This window comes from Schistocerca gregaria, chromosome 8, assembly GCF_023897955.1.
Source record: "Schistocerca gregaria isolate iqSchGreg1 chromosome 8, iqSchGreg1.2, whole genome shotgun sequence".
Taxonomy (NCBI): Eukaryota; Metazoa; Arthropoda; class Insecta; order Orthoptera; family Acrididae; genus Schistocerca; species Schistocerca gregaria.
Window position 1 is genome coordinate 114,763,910 of NC_064927.1, and position 20,698 is coordinate 114,784,607.

Here is a 20,698-nt window from a genome sequence, read left to right on the forward strand (position 1 = left end):
GAACACATCTCATCTGCTCCAATGCCCGCAAGATCGCAAACAATTCGGCATCATAGATGGTAAACGCCGCAGGAAGCCGTAACTTGACGACTCGATCAGGGAAAACAACAGCACAACCAACAGTCCCCCTGTTTAGAGCCATCCGTAGATACTGGTACATGGTCGGGATGCTGGTTTAAAATATCGTAAAATAAGGAGGTAAAAACAAACGCAGGAGTGCAGCTCCTCCGCTACTCTGACAAGGACGCTGGGCCTCTGGAGCAACCAGGGAGGCAGGTGGGTAAAACTCTGGAGTTGGGGTGCCACACGCTCCACACCAAGGGACTCTAGCAAATGCTTGGCACGAATCCCAAATGGTCTCGTTGCCCTTGGATGAGTGGAAAAGAGACGTTCCATAGGCGGTCAGGCAACGGTAGGATACACAGTGGAGGTAGGACAGGCAAGGAATTGACGCACCCGTCGCACCATCAGGAGTTTCCGCCGGATGGCGAGCGGCGGTTCCCCTGCCTCAGCACACAGGCTGGGGATGGGACTGGTACGGAAGGCACCAGTGGCCAGCCTGATACCCTCATGGTGTACTGCGTCAAGGATCTTCAGATACGAAGGCCTCGCTGACCCATACACGGTGCATCCCCTCATGGTGTACTGCATCAAGAATCTTCAGATATGAAGGCCTCGCTGACCCATACACGGTGCATCCATAGTCAAGACGCGACCGGTCGAAAGCCCTATAAAACTGCAGCAGACGCGCCCGATCTGCTCCCCAGGACCGATGGCTCAGACACTTCAAAATATTCAGTGCCTTCAGGGCCCGCACCTTGAGGTCTTTAAGGTGCGGCAACCACGACAACTTGGAATGAAAAGCGAGGCCCAGGAACTTCACAGTGTCGCTAAAAGTAAGAATGCTGTCCCTCAGACGCAATTCAGGGGAGGTAAAAAGACGTCGAGAACGATTAAAATGAACACACACACACATTTGTCTGCAGAAAAGGTGAAACCCGTCTTTGCAGTACATGCCTCTAATCTTTTTAACGTAAGCTGCAACTGCCGACTAGCAGTGACAAGACTGGAGGAAGAACAGAAAAGAGCAAACTCGTCCATAAACAAGGAACACTGGACAGTACTCCGGATAGTGGACGTGATACTGTTAATGGCGACGGAAAGAGGGTGACACTTCAAACTCCACACTGAGGAACACCATTCTGTGTGTAGCGAGGTCGGAGCGAGCGACAGACTGCAGGCGATATCGCCAGCGATCCGTCACTCAGGCGTGGAGTCGTTAAGAACGGAATAATTAATTCTCTATATATGAAACAGATAAACTTATCTTTATTCTTCAAACGATTTCGACGAACATACAGAAGTAGGTAACCTATATCTTTTTGATCCAAACATGAAAAACCTTATGGTCTACGTTGTGGAGGATGTTATTGCTCCGATCGGGCTCATAACGGGGGAGTCTTGGAAGATTCTGGCGTATAATTGCAACGGGCCCCATCTGTGCTCGTGCCGAGAACGTGCTGGCTGCGCAGACGAGTTGGTGTGTTCCAGCGGCACGCGGCGCGCAGGGCGGCGGCTGGCGCTCACTTGAGGGTGTGCCAGAGCGAGATGACGGTGCGGGGCGAGGCGAGCATGGCCAGCCAGTGGTCGCGGCTCTTCTTGGTGGTGACGGCCCGCCCCAGCGCCAGCTTGCCCAGGCAGCGGTCCTTCGGGCCGTGGCCGGCGCGCGGCTTCTCGCCGCCCGCGCCCCTGTCCGGGCACCGCGTGCACACCAGCACCAGAAACGTCGCCGACTCCAGCTGGCTCGGCGCCACATCGAACGTCAGCGTCTCGTTGAACTCGGGATTCTCTGAGGCGTGCCGGAAAGTCGTCTTCTTGCGCCGCAGTGATCGCCCCGTGCACATGTTGACCTGGATGACGCGGACGAAGGGATCTGTGAACCGTACACGTGAGTGTTACTTCAAGCAATTTACTTCAAAAGAGAAGAAATAACTTGTCAGTGTATTAACAGCCGTATCGCTAATCTTAAGCCAAATTACGTACAAATTCCTCACACAGTTCTCTCGCAGGAAATGATCAGTAGCGTTGTGTTTGTAAACGACTCGAACTGTTCGAACAGTTCACGTCACAGTTCGGGAACTCTCGAATTCGGTTCGACCTTTCGATTAGCCCGCAACCTAGTGACTGTGGTTGGCGGTATTTCCACGACCAATCTTAGCGTCTTTAATGCACTATGGATTTTAACGGTAAAAATAACTGTGGAACTCAGACTAAAACATGTTCTACGATGCAGACCATATGTAACAAGGACAACTAGCAAATAAATAAGATATTTCAGTCTTGACTCTGTCCAACTCTCGTGCTTTAGCTCGTCCCGCAGTCTAGTGACGTCTGACGGTACCACGTGAAAGACTGGCCTTGTAATTTATTCTCGCGATAGCAGTTACAGTCAGTTTATCGAGAGAGTCAAATCATGTATGCTTGTTCGACGGGGCTCGAAATTGCATCGAACGCTTCGGCGTATCGCGAAACCTAGAGCCTGTTCGAACGCAAGTATCGTTTGCCCAGCCCTAATGATCAAACCAAAACGAATAAAATTCACTGATTTACTATAAAAACAGCTGGCGATACTGTGGATGGTGATGTTGCTATCTTCCAAGTCCTAGGAGGTCAGCCCCACTACAGTCTGATTTAATTTATTTGCGCCTGACGTTAAGGGGAGTACGTATGGCGGAATTGGTCAAAAAGTTACATTTTCGGTTTATTATCTCTTACTAATATCTGATCTCTCCTGAATAATTTGATGCATTATTTGTTGAAAAATTCCAATTGGAAGTGTAGTTATTATCATTTCAAAGTTAATAGTGCGTGTGTAAAATTATTCGAGCCTTCTGCACTGACTTGCCTAAGTATCTCTATCTCTTTAACTATTCAATCTAGAAGGCTGTGATTTTCAGCTATTTATTCCTTGAAATCATGTTAATGTTCGTGTTAAGAGGTTGGATGCACTCTGTAAACAGAAATTGCGGTATAGCACATGCATTGTGTTTATTTACTTTGTAGTTGTCATGTCTCATAAGTTTTGAACTGAAAACATAGTGGTTTGGTGTGTTATTATACGCTCTTATACCTCTTTTCAACACGACGAAAAGAAAGGGTTGCCTTAAGAAGCGACGTTTCCATGGAAATCAGCAATCACAAAATCTGAATCCAGTGTTGATCCTGAAGTAGATTTTTCAAAGACTCGTGATGAGGACACGCCTACTAGTGCTTTGAAGAGGAAACTTGGAGACCATGAGGATTTATTTATTGACAAAGATAAAAATAGTTTAGGTTATGTTCTTTTAAATTTGAGTGTGTTAGGACAAGTTTTGCAAGATGCTATGCTGTGTAAGGTTTGTGGGGGGCAAATTTAAATCTCTGAGGACTCATCTGCAAGGATTGGACTGGTTAACAATCTTGATATTCAGTGTGAAGTTTGCAGGCTCTCGACATCATTTTGGACTTCTGAAAAGTGCAAGAATGACTTGTTTGAGAGCAATGGTAGATTCCTGTATGGAATTAGGTGCATTGGGAAAAGATTGACTGCAGCTGAAGTATTATGTGCAACGCTGAACTTGTCAAACCCACCAACCAGACCAAGTAAGTACACAGAAGTAATTGATGATGGATGGAGAGGGTTTTAAGGGTGCACGATGGCAAGGTCTTCACCGCTCGCTCAGTAACAGATTGAGATGGGTGTCATGAAAAGACTCTGAACAATAAGATAAAACAGAACGTAAGACACAGGAAACTAGCTTGGAAAAATATGTGCCTACCCACACCGAAGCACGGAACGAAGCATCCCACCAGCAGAAAAAAAATTTGACAACACAGGAAGAAAGTGGTAGAGGGAGGTAAAACAATATAGCAGATGGTAGTGGCTAGCTGACCACAAGGAAAAAGGGAGGGGCCAGTCACTTTGCAATACATTAAAACCTCCAGCCTAAAAGTTTAGGCCAGAGTCCAGGCACATCACAGAACTTTAAAACTCTAGACACACACGTCACATCATTAGCTAAAACACAGGGCAGATCTCCATCAGCTTGTGTTTCTGCCCTTGCATCACGGTATAATGCAGTCTGTTAAAATGTGCCGGACAGAGATGTGCACACCGAAGACGTGTGAGGGCCACCTCCTCCCGCCTGAGCACCGAGAAGGAGGTACGCCACAGCCGAGTTGTTGACTTCCCCAACCGCAGTTTATTGACCGTCACTGCCAGCCATTCTTCCTCTCACAACTCCATGCACTTCTCGTGGAGTGCAGGAATGACAGACTGCAAGGGAATAGGACACTGGACCACATCCTGTTCTCTGCACGCCTCCTTGGCAGCCCGATCGGCCTGTTCATTGCCCCATATTCCTACATGACCAGGCACCCAGCAGGACACCTCCTTACCCCGCCATTGGAGCAAGTACAGTTGGTCATATATCAGCTGGACCATCTCCTCATTTGGGTAGATTGTGCAATGATTGTAAGGCACTAAGAGAATCATAACAGAGGATAAATTGATTGCCTCGAACACAATTCATCTGCTCCAGTGCCTTCGGGATCGCTTGGAGCTAAGCTACAAAAAACGGTATATTCATCAGGGAAGCGAATCCGGGTAACATGATCAGGGAACACTACAGAACAGCCAATGAAATTATCCTGTTTGGAGCCATCGGTGTAAACGATGGTAAAACCATGATGTGCATCTAAAATGTTAAAAAACAGATATTGGAATGTAAAATCTGGTGTACTATCTTTCTTAAAATTAGTCAAATCTAAAATAAGTCTGGGGGACCGGAGGAGCCAAGGTGGAAGTCTGCTCCAACCGCGACGGAAAACATGAAGACCAGCCATATCCATCGCAGAGAGGCAATCCTGTGCGCGAATCCCATAGGGCCGCATCGCTCATCGCTGGTTATGAAATAGCCGCGTCAGAGGAGGCTGAGCAACAGTATGGTATGATGCCGACCGATGTTAGGCGAGCAGTGGTAGTTTCATCTGGTGACTTCAGTTTTATATTTTATGGAACGAACGACCATGAGAGCAGCTTTTTATTTTTTTTTATTGGTTGTGACAATGATTTTAATCAGATGGTCTGCTTCATGTGCCATGATGTCCATATGGTTTTATAAATGTTAATCCACGTTTCAGATCCAATGATGGCACCTTCAGAGTGCTGAAACCGGTCATCTAGTAAACAATATTGAAGCGATCGTGGCTTTTCAATTATTTTTTTTTTAATTTTGGAGAAATCCCTGCTAGTGCAACTTGCTATTGTCAGAAGTTGTTGTCGTGGTCCTTATATGAACACTTGCCTTGACATGATGGTCTACTTGAAACCTTTCTTCGCACGAAACGTTTTCCTCGCGAACTTGACAATATAAAACAATTCCGTCATATGTAAATGTTCCATGGTGGTCAGCTATCCACGAAACGACGTTTCTTTTTTCGGGCGGTATGGCGCACAACACGTTACACACTACACATCGTAAACACTTTCAACGGTGTACAAGTAAATGGGAAGCCCAACTGAAACAATGGACATGCGACTACAAGCTTGCGTAGTTTCATTTGTTGCCGACGCGTACGGTATGACAGCGGAGGGGATTAACCAGGGACGCTAGCGCAGGAGCATTAACTCTGCCAGTTTCTGTTGATCTTCAGTAATGATTTCGCTTGGCACTGGCCTCTTGGTTAGCAACTGCACGCAGTTCTAGGTCGCGATCAATCAGAGAGACATCAAAACTAGATCGAGCTACGGATCGCCCGTCAAAATTATTAAAATTTTGTAAACGTAGAGCGAAAACATGCACCGTCACTAGTTTTTAGTTAAAATATGCAATATCCAGTGAAAAGGAGCCAAATATGTAAATGCATATGCAACATGCAAATGCCTATATCCGGTCTCTAGTTATTACTCAATACTGTAATTTATTAGGCAATGTACTCTCGCTTTTGCACAAACCATGTTACAAAATCAGTATAGATGACACTGAAACTTCCTGACAGATTAAAACTGTGTGCCCGACCGAGACTCGAACTCGGGACCTTTGCCTTTCGCGGGCAAGTGCTCTACCAACTGAGCTACCGAAGCACGACTCACGCCCGGTACTCACAGCTTTACTTCTGCCAGTATCCGTCTCCTACCTTCCAAACTTTACAGAAGCTCTTCTGCGAGACATGCAGAACTAGCACTCCTGAAAGAAAGGATACTGTGGAGACATGGCTTAGCCACAGCCTGGGGGATGTTTCCAGAATGAGATTTTCACTCTGCAGCGGAGTGTGCGCTGATATGAAACTTCCTGGCAGATTAAAACTGTGTGCCCGACCGAGACTCGAACTCGGGACCTTTGCCTTTCGCGGGCAAGTGCTCTACCAACTGAGCTACCGAAGCACGACTCACGCCCGGTACTCACAGCTTTACTTCTGCCAGTATCCGTCTCCTACCTTCCAAACTTTACAGAAGCTCTTCTGCGAGACATGCAGAACTAGCACTCCTGAAAGAAAGGATACTGTGGAGACATGGCTTAGCCACAGCCTGGGGCTAAGGCTGTGGCTAAGCCATGTCTCCGCAATATCCTTTCTTTCAGGAGTGCTAGTTCTGCAAGGTTCGCAGAAGAGATTCTGTAAAGTTTGGAAGGTAGGAGACGGATACTGGCAGAAGTAAAGCTGTGAGTACTGGACGTGAGTCGTGCTTCGGTAGCTCAGTTGGTAGAGCACTTGCCTGCGAAAGGCAAAGGTCCCGAGTTCGAGTCTCGGTCGGGCACACAGTTTTAATCTGTCAGGAAGTTTCATATCAGCGCACACTTCGATGCAGAGTGAAAATCTCATTCTAGATGACACTATTCACTTTCATCTGAAATGTATGCAGCGGTGTTGATTACTATCCGCTTGACGCGCTGCTGCCGCAGTGCATAATAAGAACGAGCAAGATTCTCGTGACTATACGTTTTGGTCGTGGTTGCGACAGTATCGTGATAACTATAGTCTGAAAGCAGCCAGCACTGCCATAGAAAACCGCTTTAAAATATCTATCTCCTACGAATCTCTTGTACAAAATATGAAATTCACGGATACGGTTTCGATCACTATAATGTTTCTAAATGTTCCAAAGACTGTTCGTAACTTTAACAGGACCCGAGTTACGATAATTGTTTTGGAAAAGGTGAATTTTACCGTCTGAGTTACAACTTCAAACACATCAAGTCATAATTTGAAAACAACTGAACTCGCTGATATACTTTTTTTCCTTTTATCCTGTAAATATTTCACTTTGCAACATACCTTCAATATATATAAGCTTCGGAATACTGAGTCTTCCAATGATAAGAGACGCAATCATACACAGTGAGGGCTCTTCTCCATGGCAAGGCCATCCTCCAGGGAGGCGTAACATACTTAAGGTCAGACTTCACAGAAGGCACAAACAACACAAGCTTCCACCTTATGTCTCTAATATAGTTCTGAAGTGAACAGCCATCCGTGAAACTTGGATAAAAGCAAATGCATGGGCCCATTCAGACAATGCATCGGCAGTAGTTCGACAGCATCAACATTGTGCCTCAAGATTCCATCAGGGCATATCTATTATCGGCGCCTAGAAGGGCCCAACTGGACATTCTACAAGTTATATCAGTCACTGTTCAATTCTGGACCAGTGTTCGAAGACAGATAACGGCAAGTGAATTTTAAACTAGACTGTCAAGTCACATTACTGTGACCACTTGTCAAAAGCCTGAATAACCACCTTTTACAGCACAGCGTAGTTCAAGATATGCAGGAAAAGATACAATAGGTTTTGGAAAGTATCTACACCCACGCCAACTTCAGTGCAGTGGGCAGCTGCACCTAGGTATCAAGATTGAGGATCCAGGGCATGGACAGCCTGCTCGAGGTGGTTCCACAATTCTCAACTGTGTTTAAATCCAGGCAGTGCGGTAAACCCATTTGGTGCTCTTCGAACCACGCAGGTACACTGTGAGCTGTGTGATACGTTGCATTGTCATGCTGGTAGATGCTATTACGCCTAGAAAAAACAAACTTCATACACAATATTGCAGTGCCAGTGTTATCCGGATTGTGAAGTACTGCAGCTACCACAGCCTTACTAAATACATCAGATGAATTCCCAGTTGCAAATAATGACTACCATCAGCTGTAGAATGAAATGACGACAATGAAAATTTGTGCCGGACCAGAACTGGAACCCGGATTTCCCACTTATCGGGAGTGGTCGCCTCACTATTTAGCTACCTGTGCATGACTCATGTTCAGACCCAAACTTCCATATGTCTATGATCTGTACCGCTACAATTTTCATTGTCGTCATTCCATTCTACAGCTTATGGTAGTCATTATTCGCAATTGCAAATTCGTTTGATGTAAACTTCATATAGGTGCAGATGTGGTCCCCAAGGAAACACGTGTACTTGTGTTGATCTACTGTGAATCCCAGAATGACGGGATCAACCAAGGTATGCCATGAAAATATTCCCCAACATAACACTCCTTCCTTGATGCCTTCAGGCATTTCACACTGCACACACCAACAGCAATCTGTCTGATGGAGCATAAAACATGATTCATCTGAAAGGGCCAACTGTCGCCATTCATAGATGTCTGGTTGCAGTTTCAGCCCTAACGAAAAGCTGGCAGCATGGGTGCATGAACCAATTGCTAGCTAGGAGGTCCACAAGCTGCAATATCCACTGAGTGGCTTTTTTTTTTTTTAATTTTTTATTTTGTATATGGCTTGAGCAGTAAGCATATGATGAAATCTTGTCAGGTTTATTTATGTCAAGTCCTTGACCACGGTTTGACATTTACAAAATCATCATCTTCAGAAGAACATTAGTGAAACCTAAACAGGTTAACAGTCGATACATTTTAAACTATACATATGTGTAGGAGCAATATTAAATTGTTATGGATATAAAAATTACTCAAACTTGCTGACTCACATGTCATATTGGTTTATGTTATAAAACAGCTCACAGGTGTCAGTGAAAAATAAAAATTTCAGTAATGTTAATTGATCATTGAATGATGCTTCGTCAATGTACAGCTCGTGCACTTGTGTCACATATGTAATGCTTGGGATAAATAAAACTTCCAGAAAGAGAGGAACTAGTAGACTGCATGGTGTGCATTAGTGATTGAACATTATTATGGTAAACTTGCTTAAACTGATGAAATTATAAAATTATGACAATAACAAAGTCAGATTATATTTAGCTATGTTGCAATTGCAATGGTTTTTCAAAAAGAAATATCTGCAATAAAAGCCATAATGATTAACAATGGATACGACCCTAGTCTGACTGACCATATCGTAAAGAAAAAGACAGCTGCTAAATGTTCAACTCTGGGCAACAGCAGCTTGGAAAGTGAAGGTAATAAGTCCATTTCTATACCATTTCTAGGAAACATATTACACAAAACAAGATATATGACTGCACAGCTGCTTTCACTCTAAACAATAGTCCAAAATAAAAATTAACGCATACTATCAGAACACAAGAAGATTGTTTCACTAATTCTGATGTTTATAAAAAGCACATTCAGTAACTGCCCTAACTATTACATAGAACAGACGAGGAGATGTTTCAAACTAAGGTATAATGAATACGTGCTCATTAAAGGTGAGGAAAGTGTGTACATTCCACTTCTGCTGAGCATCTGCTACATCTTCAACACACACCATGGGGATTAAAGACAGAAATTTTGCGTAATTAAACCAAATTGTACAAGCTTGAGCTCTTGGAAGAATGAGACATTTTTAAACATTTTGTTCATTAAGATGGATCCTTCTTAAATGAATAGGTTCAATTCAAAACTAAAAAGTTTCTAGATAGTTTCAGACCCTACTTTCATTAACGTAACAAAGTAGTGGCTCAATCTCACATTTGACTGTTGTATATGCCATGTCCTCATCTCTTAACACTGGTGATACTCTGTTCCTTCTGTTTATGTTGATGTACTTCTTGAGTTCTTAATGTTCACAATTTCTCAGATATGTTGTATGTTTTAGTTATACAAGTTTTTAAGCATCTTCTGGCTTTCTCAACCCCCAACTCCCCCCCCCCCCCCCCCCCACCCACCCACCCAATGGTCTTATTGTACTCTATGGTGTATTTACACCATCTCACAGTTGACGTAATTTTTTTTTTTTACTGCAATAAGTTTCTCATGGTAGAAACTTATTGCTTATTGTCATTTTATTAATTTTACATATGTACATATGACCTGGGTTTCTTATTGTCATAATTTTTAATTTCAACATTTTTAGCAACTTTAGCATAACAATGTTCGTTCACCAATGCATACCATCTCCGTGCATACTACTAGTGCCCCTCTCAGGAGGTTTCCATAGCCCAAGCATTATGTATGCAATGCTTGTGCATGAACTGTACATTGATGAAGTGTTACTCAATGACGATCAACATGTTAGGTATGTTTTTAATATTATGTATGTGAAATTTTATTTTTTATTGATGCCTTTCAGATATTTTTAATGTAATGTTACACCCTGTTAGCCAGTAAGTCTGAATAATTTTTATATCCATAACGAGTTACTATTGTTCCTGTATGTACGGCTTAAAATGTATTGACTATTAACCTGTTTAGGTTGTCTCCAAGATTCTACTGAAGATGTTTTTATAAATGTCGTAACCATGGTCAACAATAAATAAACCTTCCCTTTTGCATCTGATTAATGTCTTATTATTGCTTCACAAAGAGTTCATTAAATTTTCATTGAGGGGACACTGTTAGTAGCCCCTTGGTTCATCTGTCTATTCACCCATACCCACCTCCACAACTTTTCTTCATCCCTATTATCTATGGCCCTTAGTGATCATAGTTGCCACAGCAATCAGTTTGTATAGCCATTTTGGAAATGCATCCATCCTTGCACCATAAGACAATTATCATGACCTTTTGGATCTCTGACAAATCACTCCAGTTCCACATTATGTCAACTGCACTGTTTTCCACATCCACCCGACATGTTTTATAACACTCCACTGCTAGCTTTGTCACTTGCCATATATGAGTGGCTACTGGATGCTGATGTCAAACAGTTGTGATTGTCTCTTCGATGTGAATGGGCCATGTACATTGCTACACATTAAGTTACTCATTCAATAAATCTCCAGTATTGTAAGTAGTTTCTAATCTCCATTGCCATACATTCTGCTGTAGTTTGCCTAAGAGTACTTGGTCTTGTGACAAATCTGTACAGCTGATACATGCAAACAAGCCACTGCTTAACAGCAAATACTTTCGGTGATAGCGGGTTCCCTTCCTGCCACACTTACATGAGTATGGTGATCCCAAGTGTAACTGGTGGATACAAGGCAGAAGGAGGCTCTTTTTTCCAATTTTATGAGTATTTAACTCAAGACAAGTACAGAGTATAAAGTCTCTTATCTCCTACAAAAATTCTGAAATTCACACACAGCAAACAATTTTCCTCTATTTCAATTATAGCAACCTAAGGCACATGAAATGAAATGTTACATGACTCTCACTGCAAGAAATGGCAGGCAGACTGATTGCTTTGTGCATCAGAAGTGGCACCACAATGGGAGCTAATAATGCCAGTACAGCTTCCACTCCTGTATCGCTGGCCAGTAACGACCAGTTTACATCAAAGGCCAGTATCAACCAGTTTAAATCTGACTATAAATTCTAGGAGGGAAATAAGTGGGGATAGAAGGGTGACGGGGCAATAAAGGGCCCTTCTAGTTTTTACAATAACCCTTTTTGTGCAAATCGTCTATTTTATCTCGAAATAATTGTCTATAAAACCTATTCACTTCTGCATGCAATCTAATCAATTCATGAAACTTTTTTCCCACTTTGATGCCTACAAGTCTAAAACATGGTTGTGACAGGATTCAGCAGTGTTTCGAGGTAATCAAAATTGCTGTGGACACACCTTATAAGTCGTTTGCTGATTAATCATGTGAATACCATTACACGCAATGCAACATTAATTCCACATTTTTCTCCGTCAAATGTTAAAGTATTTTGATGTACTTTGTCACTGATGTCATTGTAATCATGTGACTCTTACAGTTGTTTCCTCTGATTGCATTGCAGACTTGGGGAAAACAAATTGTTTTATACCATTCATCACTTGTTGTTCATCAATCCTCTACGGTAATAATTGTGACATATCAGTTATACACCCAAAGAAACAAGCAATCATTTTCTTGCAAAGCTTTGCGAATGCACCTCTTGCATTGGTTTTAGATCCTGTTGGAGCTCTTGATCAATTGATTACTCTTGTTTCTGGCTCATAGGAATACATCCAATTTACATGTCCTAAGTTAAATACTTAATTTTCTCAATTGAATTTTTTTGGGTACAGTATGGTTTTGAGCTTCAGTTCATATAATTACATTATTTGAGGCCCACTGTGCACCATATGTGCTTCAAAGGCATCGCAAAATTATAATTAATGATTCCATGTATGCTGCTAAGTTTTGTTTTTTTATTTTACAATAGACCTGTTTCAGCTGAATTGATGTCATCTGATTATCTGTAAGTAAATGGTACATAATTTTATATTTAAATGTTAAACATATTTCATTATTATACATTTTGATATATGTCTGCAGGTTTCGACATCCACGCAATATCGGTGATTCTGTCACTGTCTGTTTTCTTTTAGCCATGTTCACTTCATGTTATTGTAGTAATAATGGTTGGTTATCATCTTATTTGACTTATTACTTTATGTAGTTCTCAGATTATATACTTTATACTAGTATGTTCATGACAGATAACCCAACAATATTATATAGTTACAGGCAGTACTGTTCATCACTGCTGTTATGTAGTTACTGATATTTTCATGTCCATATGGCACCACTGGATGCTGCTACTGTAATCTATCATGCAACTACTACAATTAGAGCTACAACAAAACTACTTTTAATGTCACAGTAAAATTTATACACAAGCAGATGGAATGCCATGGGATGCAGCGTAGCTGGAACAGTAGTGGTTATATTCTTAAACATGCCATATATGTAATGAAATCTATCTAATAATTATGCACAAATTTATAAATTAATGTACTACAATTATGTACCACATATTTACAGGTATCCTGATAACTAAACCAAAGTAGGCCTATTGTAAATTAAAAACAATCAATTGTAGCAACACGTTTGGAATTATAATTATAAAATATCCTTAAAAGTCATATGCTATACAGCTGGCCCAGAGGAATATAAATTTTTGGCTCTCATGTCTTACAATATCATGGGAAATATCTTGCATTTTATGCTCCTAAAAGTAAAAATGGTAAAATTAATTCAGAGCATCAAATTCAACAAGTTATGTATAAGAAAAAATCATTCCAACATACATTTACATCAAGAGTATTGCAACACCCAAAATAGTGCCAACCATCTAGTAATATTGATCAAGGCTGGGGATGCAGCAAGAAGTCAAGGCCAAAGTCAATAATAAAATATACCTGATTTGATAAATGCACCTCACTCACTGAAAACTTACTTACGGTACAAATTCACTTATATTTCATCATATATCCAAGTTTGTAGATGAATAAAGAGATCATATTACCCAACAAATTGAATCCACACACAAAAAGAAAATTAAACACATTAAAGACATGCAATAGCCCACAAAAAATGTAATGCAAAACCAACGCTCTCCATTCCAATTTTATAAAAGAACTGAGAATCTAACTGTTATTATGTTTACAAAGGGAGAAAAAATTGTACTAGATAAAGAATTACATTTTAATCTTGAATCTAAATTTAACAATACAGGAGAAAAAAGTCTTATGTCACAACAAAAGTAGCACAAGATCTCACTAAAATGTCAACAAATAAAATAACCATTAAATCAGGTAACACAATAGAAAAATAAATAATTTTCAAACACTTATGTAACCAAAAAAAAAAAACAAATACAGATCACATAACATTATGGCAGTTCAACCACAAACTGGCAAGTAATAATGATAGCAGTAAAGGCAGACAAAACCATTAGCTTAGTTATATTGAAGCAAAACTATATACAAAAAGTATATGACTTTTTAAGGCAAATAATATCACACAAATAAACAGGGATCCCATGAACATATACACAGCACAAAGAAGCAAAAAATGTAACATAGCCCTAAGAAACTACATAAAAAGATCAAGTGTAATGATGAATCCTAGAACACACATATTATGTTGACAACCAAGAATCCATCAAACATTAGCTCTGATCCAAACAGTGGTAGACAGCATACACGGCTCTACATAGGTTATTAGTACAAAATTAAACAACCATCTAAAAAAATTCTACGTGTATAATCAAACACATACAGTAAAAAACTCAAGATCATTGGCATGAAAAATAAAAGATATATAAATATCAAAAATTGGAAAATTTATATAATTCAGTATTAAAAATTCTCTAGGCTAATATCCTGATTTATGAAACATTCACCATAACTGAAAATAATCTACCACAATAGAAAAAAACTTCCATAACAGACTCCAATAAAATTCTAATACTATTGCAGTTAGTACTACAACAAATCTGCTTTCAATTTAACAATAAATTTTATACACAAGCAGACGGAGTGGCCATGGGATGCAGCATAGCTAGGACAATAGCAGATGTATTCATAACTATGCTAGAAGAAAAATCTTTCAGTAACTCAGACACGTTGAAAATGTATTAAGTCCAATGTATTATTCAATAATACGGTTATTGCAACCAAATAGCCATAATAATTCAAAGTACAATGATAATGATAAATGAAATTATAATATTGTGATTTGCATAGCCATTTATTGACCCTGTTGTTTTGCCACAGAGTTCTATATGGTAACATTTGCATATCTGATGACACAGTTTACATTCACACATTGTGTTCGGCTCATGATATGATGTGTTGTTGCAAATAAGGTGGTGGAAACCATGGACTGCCATTCTGGTGATCGTGTGTCTAATTTTGAAGTTTTCCATTGTGCATGTTTGGTCAACCATGGTGCCTGCACTGTAAAATTCTGGAGCTACATCTTTCCTTTTTTCCTTCAATCTTTTAAGTAGATTTTCCAAAGTCCTGCTATTGGCTAGCATCAGGTTTGTCCATAGGTCTTCAATGAAGAAGGATTTCCTCACCAGCAGGTATAGAAGTCTGGATCATGTTTTGGACACTCTTATTGCTTTCATTATATAGGTCACCTACACTCTTTCTAGTGTCGTTAGGTTTTTTACTGTAAGATATGGCAGATAATTTCTATGACATACATCAGTATTGGGAAGATTTTGGCTCTAAATAGTGCCATTGCTGTCTCTAGGCTAAGGGATCTGATGTATTGCCATTATTGCTTGCATTGCTTTCTCTGTTACATGTTTTGTGTAACATTTTGCAGTTGTTTGTATTGTGACCCCTAGGTACTTGATGTCTGATACTATCTTCAGTTTTTTCTCTCATATGAAAATATCAGCTGATGCAGGTGCTCTTCCTCCATTTCAGAGTACTTTCATTTCTGTTTTCGACACATTTATTTCAAAGCAGTGTTTCACACACCAGTCTTCTATATCATTTATTGCTTCTTGTAACTTTGCAATGTCATCTGCAGCTATTACAATATTGTCTGCATATGAGATTGCACCCTTCCTTTGGAGTATTCTTACTTTTTCTTATGCTGCAAGGATAAATAACAGATGACTCAGTGGGTCTTCCTATAGGAACTCTGTTTGATTGGAGTATCGGTTCCAACAGGGAGAGGTGGTCTCAGATTCTTATTTCATTTGATCACGTTATTGTGCTTATGATTCATGTCCATATATTGTTTTCTCCTACAGTTTCCTCTAGTTTTATGGTAATTAATTTTCTGTTTATAATGTCAAAGGCTTTTGTGAAGTCTATAAATGGCACATAAAACTTTTCTCTGTTTTCAAGGGCTTTCCAAATGCTCTTTAGCAGGAGTTCTATTGCAGCAAGAGTTGATCGCCCCTTCCTGAATTCGGTCTGGAACCGCACGACTGATATGGTCACAGGTTCAAATCCTGCCTCGGGCATGGACGTGTGTGATGTCCTTGGGTTAGTTAGGTTTAAGTAGTTCTAAGTTCTAGGGGACTGACGACCTCAGATGTTAAGTCCCATAGTGCTCAGAGCATCTCCCTGAATCTCATTTGGCTTTTGGAGAGGTGTTCATTGAGTATTTTCTTTATTCTTTCTGTTATTATTTTTTGTGAACACTTTGAAAGGTAAGTTTTCTAGGGCTGTGCCTCTGTATTTGTTAGGGTCATTGGGGTCTCCTTTCCCTTTATGTAGCACTTTTATTATAGACTGTCTCCACTGTTCTGGAATGGGGGCTGTTTCTGTGCACTTGTTATAGAGTTTTGTCCACATTTGAGCAGTGTCTTTTAAATATTCACTACAAAGTCTGTAAGGGCCTGCAGCTTTTTACTTTTTGGTGTTGATAATGGAATCTTTGATCTCTTCAGTGGCCAATGGGATCCATTCCATAGTTGTATGCGGCATTGTATCCTCTCTGCCCTCTGGTCCCCCTCTTAGTCCTTCCTTGGTCAGTATGTTGTCAAAGCGCATCTCCCATATTTTCATATTGATGCAATGTGTTTCATTTCCTTTTCTGGGGATAGTGCAATCTAAAGGTCTTTTAAGGCTTTATCCACTAGCTTTTTTCCTTCTCTTGCTCAGAATGTTCTCTTCTTTTCTGTTAGAATTTTCTTATAGGTATTTCCTTTTTCAGTGTAAGTTCCGAGGAGTGTAGGGTTCTTTGCACACTGTTTTCGTTGATGTAGGCTTTTAGTACATCTTTTCTTAGATTGTAACACACTGTGTTAAACCATTTTTCCCTCATTTTTTGTACCTGGGATTGAAAGCTTGCCTTAGGAGTTCTCCTATCACTTCTGTTGCTTCCTCTAGTCACAAATTGTCTATTAGCATTTCGATTTGTGTTATGTCATCTGAATTTGCTTCCACTTTCCCTATGCCTATTGTTCATGAAAGAGGCTTCTTCTTCTTTTTCTTGTTCTTGGCTTCTTGGATATTTATTTTGGGAGGAATATGTTTCCGAAGTGATGTGTGGTCTGCAGTGCAGAGAGATGATATATTACTCCTGGTTGGTCACCTTATGAACAGAACGTCTTGTACTTTCCCAACTGTGGGAAATATATGTAAGTACTTTGGACTTGTTTAATAGGATAAAGCCTTCTTCCTGCAACTTTTATACTATTACTTTTGCTTTGTGGTTTTGTATGTCCTTTCTGCACTTTAAGTCTCCATCAATAACAAGTGGCTTATTATGGTTGGTTGGTTGGTTTAAAAGAGGAGGAAAGGGACCAAACTGCTGGGTCATCAGCCCCTTGTTCCAAAGAAAACAATGCCACAAGGGTGGGAATAAAACAAATGAGACTTACAGCATGAAACGGAATTAAAGGAAAAACCACAAGAACGACGGAAGAGCAACAAACACTTAAATGGACAAAAGGGGGCAAGAAAACCTCAGAAATGCAAGAAAGAGGTAAAAGAGATTACAATGAGAAAGCAAATTACCATGCTGGCTGACCATGAGAATAAAAAGAATAAGCCAGCCACTCTGCAACACATTAAAACCTCCAACTTAAAAGCACTAGGGTGGAGGACACAGACGGACAAAGGACATCAGCTAAAACTTAGATCAAATGATAAAGCCCACCATCATGAATAAAACATAAAACTAAATCAGCCAATGAGGCGTTGTCAGACAAAATTAGTGGCAGTGAGTCCGGTAACCCAAGATTTAATTGCAGGGCAGTCAAAGTGTGGTAGTGCATCAGAATGTGGGCCACTGTCAACCGGGCGCCATACCATTCCATCTCCCAAAGCCGAAAAACCTTGCGCCATAATACTGAATGGAGATCAGTTTCAGAGATACCGATCTCCAGAGGCAGTTTCTGTGTAGCCTGTTTGACCAGCCTGTCAGCAAGTTCGTTGCCTGGGATTCCATCATGACCTGGGGTCACCACTGAACGACTGGACCGTTCCAGGGCTTAGATGGACTCATGTACGGTCGCTACCAAAAGACGACGAGGGTAGCACTGGGTGATAGCTTATAGGCTGCTCAAGGAATCAGTACACTGAAGAAAGAATGAATGGATGTGCTCAAGAGCCTGAGATATAGCCACCAGCTCTGCAGTGAAAACACTGCAGCCATCTGGCAAAGAATGCTGTTCAATATGTCCTCCATGGGCATACGCGAAGGCGACTTGACCATCAGCCATCAAGCCATCAGTGCAAACCACTTCATGGCCTTGTGACATGTCAAGCATTGAGAGGAAGTGATAGTGAAGAGCCACAGGGCTGAGCCCTTAGGGCCATGTGAAAGGTCCAGGTGAATCCACAGCCTAGATGTACACCATGGAGGTGTACGTGAATGGTCCTAAAGTACAGGTGATAAAGGCAAGGACTCCAGTTCAGATAGTAGGTATTGGATGCAACTGCAATTGTTAGCCCTGACCTCGGCCATCAATGCGGGAGATGAACCACCAGCAGTGTAGAGCGATCTGCATCCCGGTTGGTGTTGTTCAGGCAGAGGAGGGAATTGAGGTGCTACCAGCACTTCCACTTAAGCTGACGAAGGTGCAGAAGCCAAGTCAATCAGGTGTCAAAAACCAGTCCTAAGACTAGATATGTCTCCACTACAGTGAGTTGATGATCATTAAGTTAAAGTTCTGGTTGCAGATGAATGGTACAATGCCGACAGGAGTTTGCAGCCAAAAGCTGAAAACTGTGGGCTAGAGCCCATGACTGCACCTTGTGGATGGCTACCTGTAGGCGCCGCTGAGCAACACCAGTGTTGGTACAACATGCAAAAGTCGTCTGCATACAGAGAAGGTGAGACAGATGGCCCTACAGCTGCTGCTACACTGTTAATGGCCACTAAAAATAGATATACACTCAATACAGATTCCTGCGGGACCCCATTCTCCCGGATGTGGAGGGAACTATGAGAGGAACAAACTTGGACACAGAAAGTACGAAGTGACAGAAAATTTTGGTTAAAAATCGGGAGTGGACCTCTGAGACCCCACTCGTATAATGTGGCAAGGACCTAATGTTGCCAGGTCAGGTCATACACTTTACAGGGAAAAACAAAAAAATAGAATAAAATAAAAATAAAAAAAATGTTCTAGCAGTTTACAAAGAACATTAGTGAGGCTGATGGGCTGACAGCTATGTACATCAAGCAGATTTTTACAGGGTTTGAGCACTGAAATGATGGTGCTCTCCCACCACAGTGATGGAAAGATGCCATTGCACCAGATTCAGTTGAAGAGGACGAGGAGACATCACTTGTAGCCGGACGAGAGGTGTTTAATCATCTGACTGTGGATCCAGTCCAGCCCAGGAGCAGTGTCGGGGCAATGTGCAAGGGTGCTGAGGAGCTCCCACTCCGTAAATGGAGTGTTATAGGGTGCACTGTAGTGTGTAGTGAATTAGAGGACTTTCCTTTCCATCCACCATTTAAGGGTGCAAAAGGCCAGGGGTTAATTCTCTGATGCTGAGGCTCGAGCATAGTGCTCAGCAAAGTGCACAGCAATCGCATTTGCATCAGTAGATAACACGCCACCTGTGGGGGGTCTAGTACCAAAAAAACGTGTCTGATCCTCGTCTAGACTTGGGAAGGTGACATATGGTGCAAACACGTCTGATCCTCATCTAGACTTGGGAAGGTGACGTATGGAGCCCAATATTCGAGGCGTATCTCTCCCAGCACTCCTGTTTCGGTCTTTTTATAAGCTGACAAATGTGTGCACCTGAACCGTTTAAAGGCTATTAGGTGCTCTAGGGACAGGTGCCACTTATGTCACTGCCACCGAAACTATTAAATTGCATCAGCAACCACCGACGACCACTGATAATAACTGATGATGGTCGAGGTAGAGATGATATAAAATTTAGACTGGCAATGACAAGGAAAGTGTTTCTGAAGAAGAGAAATTTGTTAACATCGAGTATAGATTTAAGGGTCCAAAAGTCTTTTCTAAAAGTATTTATGTGGAGTGTAGCCATTATGTTAGAGTATAATGACTTTTCTGGAGACTAGAAATCTACTCTGTAGGAATCAGCATGGGTTTTGAAAAAGACGGTCACGTGAAACCCAGCTCGCGCTATTCGTCCACGAGACTCAGAGGGCCTTAGACATGGGTTCACAGGTAGATGCCGTGTTTCTTGACTTCCGCAAGGCGTTTGACATAGTTCCCCACAGTCGTTTAATGAACAAAGTAAGAGCATACAGACTATCAGACCAATTGTGTGATTGGATTGAAGAGTTCATAGATAACAGAACGCAGCATGTTATTCTCAATGGAGATAAGTCTTCCGAAGTAAGACTGATTTCAGGTGTGCCGCAGGGGAGTGTCATAGGACCTTTGTTATTCACAATATACATAAATGACCTTGTGGATGACATCGGAAGTTCACTGAGGCTTTTTGCAGATGATGCTGTGGTGTATCGAGAGGTTATAACAATGGAAAATTGCACTGAAATGCAGGAGGATCAGCAGCGAATTGATGCATGGTACAGAGAATGGCAATTGAATCTCAGTGTAGAAAAGTGTAATGTGCTGTGAACACATAGAAAGATAGATCCCTTATTATTTAGCTACAAAATAG

The 20,698-nt window shown here is 41.3% G+C and overlaps 1 protein-coding gene across 2 annotated transcripts in view; it reads right to left on the minus strand.

The window, feature by feature from the left end:
• Nucleotides 1-1,309: 1,309 nt before the first annotated feature.
• Nucleotides 1,310-20,698, minus strand: part of LOC126285297 (synaptotagmin-5-like) — a 222,402-nt gene continuing 203,013 nt past the window's right edge. For both annotated transcript variants that reach the window (XM_049984586.1, XM_049984587.1), the window contains exon 9: nucleotides 1,310-1,933. In XM_049984586.1, the coding sequence (XP_049840543.1) occupies nucleotides 1,584-1,933 (350 nt within the window). In that variant the 3' untranslated portion in view covers nucleotides 1,310-1,583. The remainder of the gene's footprint in view (nucleotides 1,934-20,698) is intronic.